At 43.8% G+C, this 12,581-nt stretch overlaps 1 protein-coding gene across 1 annotated transcript; it reads right to left on the bottom strand.

Moving 5' to 3' along the window:
• Positions 1 to 904: 904 nt before the first annotated feature.
• On the bottom strand, positions 905 to 1,368 carry LOC125553678 (uncharacterized). Its single transcript, XM_048717425.2, has one exon. It carries the CDS (start codon positions 1,366 to 1,368, stop codon positions 1,021 to 1,023), a length of 348 nt encoding a protein of 115 aa, XP_048573382.2. The 3' UTR covers positions 905 to 1,020.
• Between the last annotated feature and the right edge of the window lie 11,213 nt (positions 1,369 to 12,581).

The raw sequence follows: 12,581 nt of genomic DNA on the forward strand, positions 1-12,581 counted from the left end.
ATACCCGTAATATGAAAATTGATTTACAAGATATTATAAAACATTTTTGTCGCATTTTTACAATATGACTTTTGTTCCGGCATAACAGACCCCGTAAAGATATTTCATGGTCCTGGCAAAACTGCACAAACCCCCTGAAAACGCTCGCTAAATTACAATTTGGTCCGTTTCGGCCGCTTCCACCGCGAGGATCTCGTCGGGATGGACAGAGAAGGAGCACATGTCTTACCGATGGCGGCGCCACCATGGAGTAGGACGAGGACTGCGGGGGCGGGCGCGAGGAACAGGTGGCAGTAGCTAGCGGTGGCGGCAGCAGCAGCTAGCAAGCTAGCTCAACTTGCGACCGCAGCTTGTGGCGCTCGCCCGACCGCACCTCGCGGAACAGCTCGAGCAGCGGTTGCGGCCAGGGTCCATTGGTCGTCGGCGTCGAGGCGTTCCCGCGAGGCCAGAATTGAGCTCTGGCGTCGTGGCGCCGACAGCAAGGGAAGCGGTTGGAGCTGAAATTTTCCTCCTACCAAAGATAAGGGATGATATGAACCAAATGGGCCGCGGTTTGGTGGATCCCTAAAAAAATCTGGAATGAACGAACATAGGGGATCTATTTGACCGGCAAATGGGCTCCGTCCTGTAAAACTGCGGTTATTTTGCCGGATTGGATAGTTTACGGGATCTGCTAAAGATGCTCGTAGAATATACATACTGTCACCCCACAAAAAAGAAAGAATAAAACTGCATTATCCAGGGAAAAGCTCCTTTATTAAGGGGCTTATTACATATAAAAACGCTGACTTATGACAGGTAATAACTATCGAAGAAACCGATTAACACAGACTGGGCAAATAATCATGAAGGAAGTTAACTACTACTACTACACTAAGCTACTACGGAGTACTTGCAGTGGACAATCTAACGGCTTTCAGTCCCCAGCCCGCTCCAAGATCCGTGCGCCAAAACTGAGCTAAACCATCTCTATGAGCAATGGCATCTACTGCGCACGGCAACTGAGCTCGATCGCCTCCTTTACTGGCGCTGGCCACGCTTCTTGTCGTCGCCGGCAGGGAGGACGTCCACAAGGAAGGGCTGCTTGCAGTTGATGCAGACGGGGTACTCCTCCTTGATCACCATGCAGTACAAGAGGCACCGCTCGCACGCTCCGATCACCATAGGCGACGGCTCCCAGCCGCCATGGCTATCATCCGACGACACACACGAGCTAGGCGACGACGAGCCGTTGCTGTAGTCATCGTCGTCTTCATCATGACCGCCGTCCACCTCCATCCTCTCCGCTGCGGCCAGGGGCGGCGGAGGCGATTGGTTCAGGTTGAGCTCCAGCCCCCCGTTCCTGCCGCCATTGTTGCCGCTGCTCATGGCTCGCCACCTCGATCGCACTGTGGACACGGACATGATGCAAGATCAGCAGATATCAACAGATCAAATAGTATCGTATATGGAGAAGAATTTGCAAGGGGAACACAAATGATAAGAGATAGTAATTGATGGATGTGAAAACCTGAATGGTGGGACGATGGGCAGAGGAAGGAGTGTGATTTGGCCGTGAGGGCTCTGATGCGCTTCATATAGGGAGGTGGAGGAACGAGAGGTCCATGCGTTTTTTTTCTCCACTGTATTGATGCGAAATCAAACAAATTTGAAGTCTCTCATCGCCCCCCCCCCCCCCCCCCCCTTCTCACTCTCTGCGCTCATGCAGCATACATGTGGTTCTTGGCTGGAAGTTCATCAATCAATTAACTGAGCTTTAAGAGCTATAGATGTGCTCTAATAACATCGATTTTATTACGGAAGCAGGCCTATGGAGGCAACTTTATTTCACCGAAAATTCAGTCATTCCCGTACAAAATATTTTAGTCATTTCAGTGGTACCACACGAATTTCAGTGGGAAATTTGGAAAGAACAAAATTACTCTCACGGAATAACAAAAACTCAAGTGTGTAGCCCCGCCAAAGCCCACAAACGGGCCTCCTCCTTGAATTTCTTTTTTGGAACAAAGACGTTAGGAGCGTCTAGCTTTAAATTTCCAACAAGGTTCATTGCGTACATAACCAAACACAGACCAAAAGATACATCACAGATACTTAGGTCCAAAAGCACGAAGGCTTAAACATAACACATAGCTAAACGTCCTATACATCCAGCCTCCGGAAACGAGAAGCTACTCCAAAATAGGCTCAATCGTGCGTTGCATCTTGCCGAGCCAACATCAGGGTGCTTCTGATCCGCTCCATGACCTCAAGCATGCGCTCAGCATCACGCTGCCTCCCCAACGGTATCCATGTATGTAAGGAAAAAATGACATTTGAAAATAACATCAGCAGGATGAGTAGGGAATTTTTTCTCAATCGTAATCTTGTTACGTATCGTCCAAATAGACCAAAGCAGCCCCCTACGCAACGCCATGCTATCCTTGCATTAGACCCCTTCTAGGCCTGAAGCAAGGTGAGCAGATCCACACCCGACGAGGGGTTCTAGTTCTGCTCAAACGCTTCTCCTCCTTGATCTTCATTATAGCCAACATCATCAAGGCGTTGAGATTGCGGAAGACTCTGGCATTCCACTCTTTCCAAATTGCAGACCAGATCATTTTTTTTCCTCACCTATGCATAGCTTTGGTCTTATATGAATTTACTATTGCTAGCGTGTTTTTGTGTGCGTGTATTGATGTTGGCGGTGTGCAGCCTAACTACGCAGAAGCCGGATATGTGTGCTCATTATGCTTGTATCCTCTTGATGCTTCATTTTGAGATAATAAAATCCACCCTTTGTCAAAAAAAAGCATCATCAAGGAGGCGATGGCCTTTTTATTTTGGCCCCTGAAATTCGCCATCTCGATCCACCACTCCTTCAGCGAGGCCACCAGACTCGAATCCGAGTGCATGATGTGATGCAGCCAAAGCCAAGTGGTGATTTCCGTACAGACCCGTTGCGTGTATCAACATTGATAAATGAGGTGCACAACAAACACCTCGACATGCTTACATGGTGGGCACAACCCACAATTCGCCCAAGCACGACGGAGCAATCTATCTATCGTCCACACACGGTCTTTTATGGTGGCACTGTCTAGTGTCATGGTGACGTCGATGGTAGTATTGTCTCGTGAGGTGAATGTGTTGATCACTCCTGAAGGTGGGACGGCGGAAGATGGCAGCAGATGATCCTAGAGCGTGCACATGTGATGCGCGTAGAGGATCTAGCTAGAACGGTTGGTGCTCTCGACTTGCTAGCGGACGGCTTGATGAGGCAACCCGAATAAATGTTGTGTATTGATGCACGGTCACGACAGGCCATCAAGATTGTAGGTGTAGCGGGAGTAATTGCCGGGAAGGTGGCTTTGGATTGATCCATGTATTTGTTTTGTTGGGTTATGTGAAATAATGTAATAAAATAGTTGTGTGCATCGCTCAATGCAGAGGCCGGGGGTATTCCTTCTTTTTGAAAAATAAAAACACATGCGATCTTTTATGACAAGCTAGGCAAAGAACTTGCATTTGGGGGAGCCCAAACCCGCCAACCTTAAGGACAGTGCCATGGAGGTCAGCCCAGCAAATTGCACCATGTACGCCAAGGACACAGAATAGCCCCATTGAAGTGAATTCCAAAGTGATTATGTCCTGAATTTCTTTGGGGATGTGAATATTAGCATTCTTCTCCTAGAGGGAGCCCAACTTCTGAATGTGTTCCAAGGAAACGTTAAGGTAGGTGTCAATTTCATGGACTCATGAGTTATCCAGTAGAGCCTTGCTAACTGTGCAACTCTTCTTGTGAGAGAACCCGAAGATCTTGGGGGTGATGTCTCTCGGTCTAATGTCCTCAAGCCAAGGAGAATCCTTGTTGCTGTCTCCAACGGTTACCTTGGTGGACATCACAAAGATGTCATGATCATTATCATTACATGAAGATCCAAGACCAAGCCAAGTCTTTGGGGGTCCGCCCATTCATACCAAAGCCATGTGGCACGAAATATAGTGGTGAACTTGTCCAAATTAAGAACACCCGTAACACCACAAGATTTGGGCTTGCAAACCAGCTCTCAATTAACTTTGCACTTGTCTCTAGTCACCTTATCACATCTCGCCCAAAGACAAGCTCATCTCAACTTATTAATCTTCTTTTTAACCTCAACTAGCACGTCAAGCAGTGTTAGATGATAAATCACAGTGGCAGTCAGCACAATCATGACAAGAACGATATGGCCACATGTTTGCCACACCTAGCCGCATGCTTGCCCGCAGCTTTGTCCTCCAGATGCTCGAAATGAATGCGCTTCAATCTTCAATCTTTTCATCGACATCGAAAGCCCGAGATATCGCATCGAGATTAGCAGTTTTATGGTTGCGGAATACTCTTTTGCTGCCTTGTTCATCATTCTTCTCATATTGCGGAAAATCTAGGATGCATGTAATGCAAAGGTTTTCTCAAACCTTGACTTCAAGGTCTCTACTGCCCTAACTAACTTTTTTTTGATAACTTAAGAGATGTGGTCACATAGGCTAAAAACTTCAGAACTTGGGAAGAGCCTCCTAGTGCAATGGCGACTGCGTCATATTTCCTCTTAAGCCACCTGGGTTCACATCTCCCCATCCTAACAGCAAAAGTTAAGGGAGGGAACTTCCCCCTTTAACCTTGTTTTTTAAAACTTTGGAACTTAAGGGTCACGTTGTTTTTTTAGCAAGATTTCCTTTTCTCACGTTTTACATGATCTCGCAAAACTTCTCATAAAAAAATCATTTGAAAACAACAAAATGGTAACACAACGCATGCATTGATTTGAACCGGGACCAAGATTTTTCACTCATTCGAAAATAAACAAAAACCGCTGATACTTCATGTGCAGAGCATCATGAAATCTACGGATGCGGCACTCAGTAGAGTATGAGGGCACCATGTTTTTTCACTCTTCAGCAATATTGGAGCTGCCATGTCCTCAAAATTTCGGTCGACTATTTGGCGATACTTTTTTTTGGTGCAACCTCTTGGCGGTTGGTAAGTTTGTGCTTGTCCAAGGGAAAATCGAAGTCCTCCGATCAGGTGGGATTGATGATGCCGATGACGCTCTCAGTTGGCGTTGATGATCCGGTCGTTTTGTTGGTTGTGTCATGGTCTTGTTAGTGGCCAGGACTTCCGCGGGTGCCCTTTGCGGGGTTTGTAATCTAGGTTTTCGTCTATTTTTTTCTCTAATTAATTAGATAACCCTTTTCTCCTCAATCAATGAAAATGGCAAATATTTTGCCTCGTTACAATATATATATATATATATATATATATATATATATATATATATATATATATATATATATATATATATATATATATATCGGAAAACAAACTCCGCAACTAACATAGCCAAATTTTATTCAGTATGGTACTCACTCTCTGCATTGAAAATTTTGCAAAGTTAGTTAGCTAAATATAAATATTATCTTCTTGTTGTGCTATTGTATATACGTTGCATGTACAGTTATTGTCATGCATCAGCTTTGGATGACTTTAGCACCTTGAATGCCTCAGCATGTACAGCAGTCAGCTCAAAGGATTCTACTCCCTTCGATCGTAAATATAAGTCTTTCTAGAGTTTCCAAAAGGGACTACATATCTAGCAACGCAAATGTGTATAAACTGTTCGCTGGTTTTACTTAATAAATACGTACTCCCTTAATTAGGATACACAGTCCACTTTTAGGTAAATACTACTAGTACGTGCATTGCTTTCATTGACCGGCTTGATTGTACCACCACATGTCTTGGCAACCTTGAATGCCCTCTCAGTGCATTTACTTCTCTGGCTCGTTTCACGTCTCACAAGTGCAACCTTCGCCCTTACACTTCAGAGAAAAGAAGTACAGGCTGTATGATCAATATCTGAAATGACATATCAGAAGGCAGCAGCTGGAAGCTTTTACTTAAAAATATATCATTGATAGCATCTTTATTTTATAGGTGTAACTTAATTACTAGCCACAGTTGCCTTCTGTCTCCATTTTTTTATCACGTAAGAGGTTACTCTTGCCAGCTTGATCTGACAATGGGCTTTATAACATTGAAGGTTTAAATCAGAGCACTTATGTCAGTTAAGTATCAGCAAGTAACTAAAGATCTTATGCTGTTTACTTGATTCTTTTATCGAACTTACATTGAAACTAAAAATGAAAAAACAACAACAAATACCCTAGAAACTCCTAGTGTCTTCTCATGGGGCCACAGAAGATGGACGATTGTTAGAGATATACTTGAGGTGCATGAATTTGATAGTCTAAAATTTGTAATCCGGCTTCTACCTTATCTTTAGGAGAGGCGTCTTGCCCTTCAAATCTTGTACTCAATATATAGTCGTCCTCGAGGCTCAATAATACATCCATTATATTCCGCAACAATCCCTCAATCCCTTCTAACATGGTATCAGCCTTACCTTGATCCTAAACCCTAGCCGCCGCCGCTTCCGCACCCGAGCACCGCCCCTGGGGCGGTCAGCCTCCATGACCGCCACCGGGTACCGCGCCACCCGTACCTAGGGTTCGTCCGCCGGTCGTGTTGACCGGCTGCCCTAGAGAGTCTTTTCCCGAGCCCTTGCTCCGGGGTTTTCTCTCCCTCCCGGTCATCTTGATCAGCGTTTTTCTTTTTGGGTTTTCGATCTACGCTTGATCGGTTTGCATCGCCCGCCGCCGCCGTCGACCCCCGTGCGCCTCTACTTTGACCCGGGCGCGACCAGCCGGCCTCTCCACCGACACGGCGGCCACGCGCGCCGAGGCGGCCCGTCAGAGCCAGCCGCTGTCCGCGCGTCAGCCTGTGCCGGCCGTATCCCCCCTGCTCCCACCAGGACTCCTGCATCACCCCGACCTGGCGGACGCATGCCATGTGGCGGCCCATCTTAGCCGCCATTCGCGCGCCGGCCCGCCCCATCGATCCATGCCACCCGCCTTCGCCGCGTCTGCACAGCGGCCCTGCGGTCTGCCTCGTCGACCTCGTCCCCGGCTGCGTCGGGCCGGCTACGTCAGGCTCGTCGGCTGCCTCAGCTCGGGCGCCGCTGCTACGTTGGTCGCTCGGGCCTCGCAGCCCGGGCACCGACACTATTTTAGCAGCCCGGGTGTTGGCACTAACACGCTTGACCGCACGTCGTCCCACGCTGTCCGTCGTCGTCAGCCTCGTCTTGGACTCCGCCGCCACCCCGCCTCCACCGAGCGGCGTCCCCGACCTCAAGCGAGATCGGATTGATCACCCGCTCGCCGCCGCTATCCGCCTCATCTACACCACGTGACCGACCTGGCCCGTCGATTGCGCGCGCCTCTGCAGGTCCCGTGAAGATCATCCCCAAGTTCAGCGTGCCCCTCCATAGATTAAGCAATGATACGTCCATTTTGCATCATGCTTTTATATCGATATTTATTGCATTATGGGCTGTTATTACACATTATGTCACAATACTTATGCCTATTCTCTTTTATTTTACAAGGTTTACATAAAGAGGGAGAATGCCGGCAGCTGGGATTCTGGGCTGGAAACGGAGCAAATATTAGAGACCTATTCTGCACAGCTCCAAAAGTCCTGAAACTTCACGAAAGTCATTTTCAGAATATATAAAAAATACTGAGCGCAAGAAGTCCCGGAGGGGGGCCACACCTTGCCCATGAGGGTGGGGGGCGCGCCCTACCCCCCTCGGCGTGCCCCCTACCTCGTGGGCCCCCTGATGGCCCTCCGATGCCCATCTTCTGCTATATGGAGTCTTTCAATGAGGAAAAAATCATAAGCAAGCTTCCGAGATGAAACTCCGCCGCCACGAGGCGGAACCTTGGCGGAATCAATCTAGGGCTCCGGCGGAGCTGTTCTGCCGGAGAAACTTCCCTCCAGGAGGGGGAAATCATCATGATCGTCATCACCAACGATCCTCTCATCGGGAGGGGGTCAATCTCCATCAACATCTTCACCAGCACCATCTCCTCTCAAACCCTAGTTCATCTCTTGTATCCAATTCTTGTCTCTAAGTCCGGGATTGGTACCTGTGGGTTGCTAGTAGTGTTAATTACTCCTTGTAGTTGATGCTAGTTGGTTTATTTGGTGGAAGATCATATGTTCAGATCCTATATGCATATTAATACCCCTCTGATTATGAATATGATTTGAGAGTAGTTACGTTTGTTCCCGAGGACATGGGAGAAGTCTTGCTATTAGTAGTCATGTGAATTTGGTATTCGTTCGATATTTTGATGAGATGTATGTTGTCTTTCCTCTAGTGGTGTTATGTGAACGTCGACTACATGACACTTCACCATTATTTGGGCCTAGAGGAAGGCATTGGGAAGTAATAAGTAGATGATGGGTTGCTAGAGTGACAGAAGCTTAAACTCTAGTTTATGCGTTGCTTCGTAAGGGGCTGATTTGGATCCATATGTTTCATGCTATGGTTAGGTTTACCTTAATACTTTTGTTGTAGTTGTGGATTCTTGCAATAGAGGTTAATCATAAGTGGGATGCTTGTCCAAGTAAGGACAGCATCCAAGCACCGGTCCACCCACATATCAGATTATCAAAGTACTGAACGCGAATCATATGAACGTGATGAAAACTAGCTTGATGATATTCCCATGTGTCCTCAGGAGTGCTTTTCTCTATATAAGAATTTGTCCAGGCTTGTCCTTTGCTACAAAAAGGATTGGGCCACCTTGCTGTACTTTATTTACTTTTGTTACTTGTTGCTCGTTACAAATTATATTATCACGAAACTATCTATAACCGATAATTTCAGTGCTTGCAGAGAATATCTTGCTGAAAACCGCTTATCATTTCCTTCTGCTCCTCATTGGGTTCGACACTCTTGCTTATCGAAAGGACTACGATAGATCCCCTATACTTGTGGGTCATCAAGACTATTTTCTGGCGCCGTTGCCGGGGAGTGAAGCGCCTTTGGTAGGTGGAATTTGGTAAGGAAAAATGTATATAGTGTGCTCAAATTTACTATCACTTGTTACTATGGAAAGTAATCCTCTGAGGGGCTTGTTCGGGGTATCTTCACCCCGACCAGTAGAGCAAAGAGTTGCTCCTCAACCTATTGAACCTACTGAAAATGAAAATGTCTACTTTGAGATTCCTTCGGGTATGATAGAAAAACTGCTAGCTAATCCTTTTGCAGGAGACGGAACAATGCATCCTGATGAGCACCTAATCTATGTGGATGAAGTTTGTGGATTATTTAAGCTTGCAGGTGTGCCCGATGATGTTATAAAGAAGAAGGTCTTCCCTTTATCTTTGAAGGGAGATGCATTGACATGGTATAGGCTATGTGATGATATGGGATAATGGAACTACAAACGGTTGAAATTGGAATTTCATCAGAAGTTCTATCCTATGCATCTTGTTCATCGTGATCGCAATTATATATATAATGTTCGGCCTCAGGAAGGAGAAAGCATCGCTCAAGCTTGGGGGAGGCTTAAATCAATGTTATATTCATGCCCGAATCATGAGCTTCCAAGAGAAATAATTATTCAAAATTTATATGCTCGGCTTTCTGATAACAATCACACCATGCTCGATACTTCTTGTGTTGGCTCTTTTATGATGAAGACTATTGAATTCAAATGGGATTTATTGGAAAGAATTAAACGCAACTCTGAAGATTGGGACCTCATACGAAGGTAAGAAGTCAGGTATGACACCTAAGTTTGATTGTGTTAAATCTTTTATGGATACCAATGTTTTCTGTAAATTTAGCACTAAATATGGACTTGACTCTGAAATAGTAGCTTCTTTTCGTGAATCTTTTGCTACTCATGTTGATCTTCCTAGGGAGAAGTGGTTTAAATATCATCCTCCCATAGAAGTAAAAGTAGCTGCACCTATTAAAGTTGAAGAAAATACTGTCACTTATAATGATCCTATTGTTCCTACTGCTTATGTTGAGAAACCACCTTTTCCTATTAGGATAAAATATCATGCTAAAGCTTCAACTGTGGTTCGTAAAAGCAATATTAGAACCTATACACCTCTTGAGAAAATTAAAGTTGAACCTAATATTGCTATTGTTAAGGATCTCTTGGCTGGTAATATTGATGGGCATGTTATTTATTTCTGTGATGAAACTGCTAGAATTGCTAAACCTTGTGCTAAAGTTAAACATAGACCTGTGATAGGCATGCCTGTTATTTCTGTTAAAATAGGAGATCATTGTTATCATGGCTTGTGTGATATGGGTGCTAGTGCTAGTGTAATACCTATTGACTTATACAAAGAAATTATGCATGATATTGCACCTGCTGAGTTAGAAGATATTGATGTCATAATTAAACTTGCCAATAGAGATACTATTTCACCAATTGGAATTGTTAGAGATGTTGAAGTCTTGTGTGGGAAAACTAAATATCCTGCTGATTTTCTTGTTCTTGGTTCCCCACAAGATAGCTTTTGTCCCGTTATATTTGGTAGACCCTTCTTGAACACAGTTAATGCTAAGATAGATTGCGAAAAGGATGTTGTTACGATTGGTTTAGGTGATATGTCTCATGAATTTAATTTCTCTAAATTTCGTAGACAACACCGTGAAGAGGGATTGCCTAGTAAAGATGAAATTATTGGTCGTGCTTCTATTGTCGTCCCTCCTAGTGATCCTTTAGAACAATATTTGCTAGATCATGAAAATGGTATGTTTATGAATGAAAGAAGGGAAATAGATGAAGTATTCTTTAAACAGGAACCCATCCTGAAACACAATTTGCATGTCGAAATCCTAGGGGATCCTCCTCCACCCAAGGGTGATCCCGTGTTTGAGCTCAAACCGTTACCTGATACTCTTAAATATGCTTATCTTGATGAGAAAAAGATATATCCTGTTATTATTAGTGCTAACCTTTCAGAGCATGAAGAAGAGAGATTATTGAAAATTCTGAAGAAGCACCGTGCTGCTATTGGATATACTCTCGATGATCTTAAAGGCATTAGTCCCACACTATGTCAACACAAAATAAATATGGAGAAAGATGCCAAACCAGTTCGTGATCACCAATGACGGCTGAATCCTAAGATGAAAGAAGTGGTGAGAAAGGAAATACTAAAGCTCCTTGAGGCAGGTATAATTTATCCCGTTGCTGATAGTCAGTGGGTAAGTCCTGTCCATTGTGTCCCTAAAAAGGGGGGTATTACTGTCGTTCCTAATGATAAAGATGAATTGATTCCGCAAAGAATTATTACAGGTTATAGGATGGTAATTGATTTCCGAAAATTAAATAAGGCTACTAAAAAAGATCATTACCCCTTACCTTTTATTGATCAAATGCTAGAAAGATTATCCAAACATACACATTTTTGCTTTCTAGATGGTTATTCTGGTTTCTCTCAAATACCTATGTCAGCTGATGATCAATCTAAGACCACTTTTACTTGCCCGTTCGGTACTTTTGCTTATAGACGTATGCCTTTTGGTTTATGTAATGCACCTGCTACCTTCCAAAGATGCATGGCTATATTCTCTGACTTTTGTGAAAAGATTTGTGAGGTTTTCATGGACGATTTCTCCGTCCATGGATCCTCTTTTGATGATTGCTTAAGCAACCTTGATCGAGTTTTGCAGAGATGTGAAGAAACTAACCTTGTCTTGAATTGGGAGAAGTGCCACTTTATGGTTAATGAAGGTATTGTCTTGGGGCATAAAGTTTCTGAAAGAGGTATTTAACTTGATAAAGCTAAGGTTGATGCTATTGAAAAGATGCCATGTCCCAAGGACATCAAAGGTATAAGAAGTTTCCTTGGTCACGCCGGTTTTTATAGGAGGTTCATTAAGGACTTCTCAAAAATTTCTTGGCCACTAACTAATTTATTACAAAAATATATACCATTTGTTTTTTATGATGATTGCGTAGAAGCATTTGAAATACTTAAGAAAGCATTGATCTCTGCACCTATTGTTCAGCCACCTGATTGGAATTTACCTTTTGAAATCATGTGTGATGCTAGTGATTATGCTGTAGGTGCTGTTCTAGGGCAAAGAGTTGATAAGAAATTAAATGTTATTCGATATGCTAGTAACACTCTAGACAATGCCCAGAGAAATTATGCTACTACTAAAAAAGAATTCTTAGCAGTTGTATTTGCTTGTGATAAGTTCAGACCTTATATTGTTGATTCTAAAGTAACTATTCACACCGATCATGCTGCTATTAAATATCTTATGGAAAAGAAAGATGCTAAACCTAGACTTATTAGATGGGTTCTCTTGATACAAGAATTTGATTTGCATATTATTGATAGAAAGGGAGCTGAGAACCCTGTTGCAGATAACTTGTCTAGGTTAGAAAATGTTCTTGATGACCCACTACCTATTGATGATAGCTTTCCTGATGAACAATTAAATGTCATAAATGCTTCTCGTACTGCTCCATGGTATGATGATTATGCTAATTATATCGTTGCTCAATTTATACCACCTAGTTTCACATACCAGCAAAAGAAAAAAGTTTTTCTATGATTTGAGACATTACTTTTGGGATGACCCACATCTTTATAAAGGAGTAGATGGTGTTATTAGACGTTGTGTACCTGAGCATGAACAAGAATAGATCTGTCACTCTGAAACTTATGG

The sequence above is a fragment of the Triticum urartu genome, chromosome 4A, assembly GCF_056163025.1.
Source record: "Triticum urartu cultivar PI428250 chromosome 4A, HENAU_Tu73, whole genome shotgun sequence".
In the NCBI taxonomy this organism is placed as follows: Eukaryota; Viridiplantae; Streptophyta; class Magnoliopsida; order Poales; family Poaceae; genus Triticum; species Triticum urartu.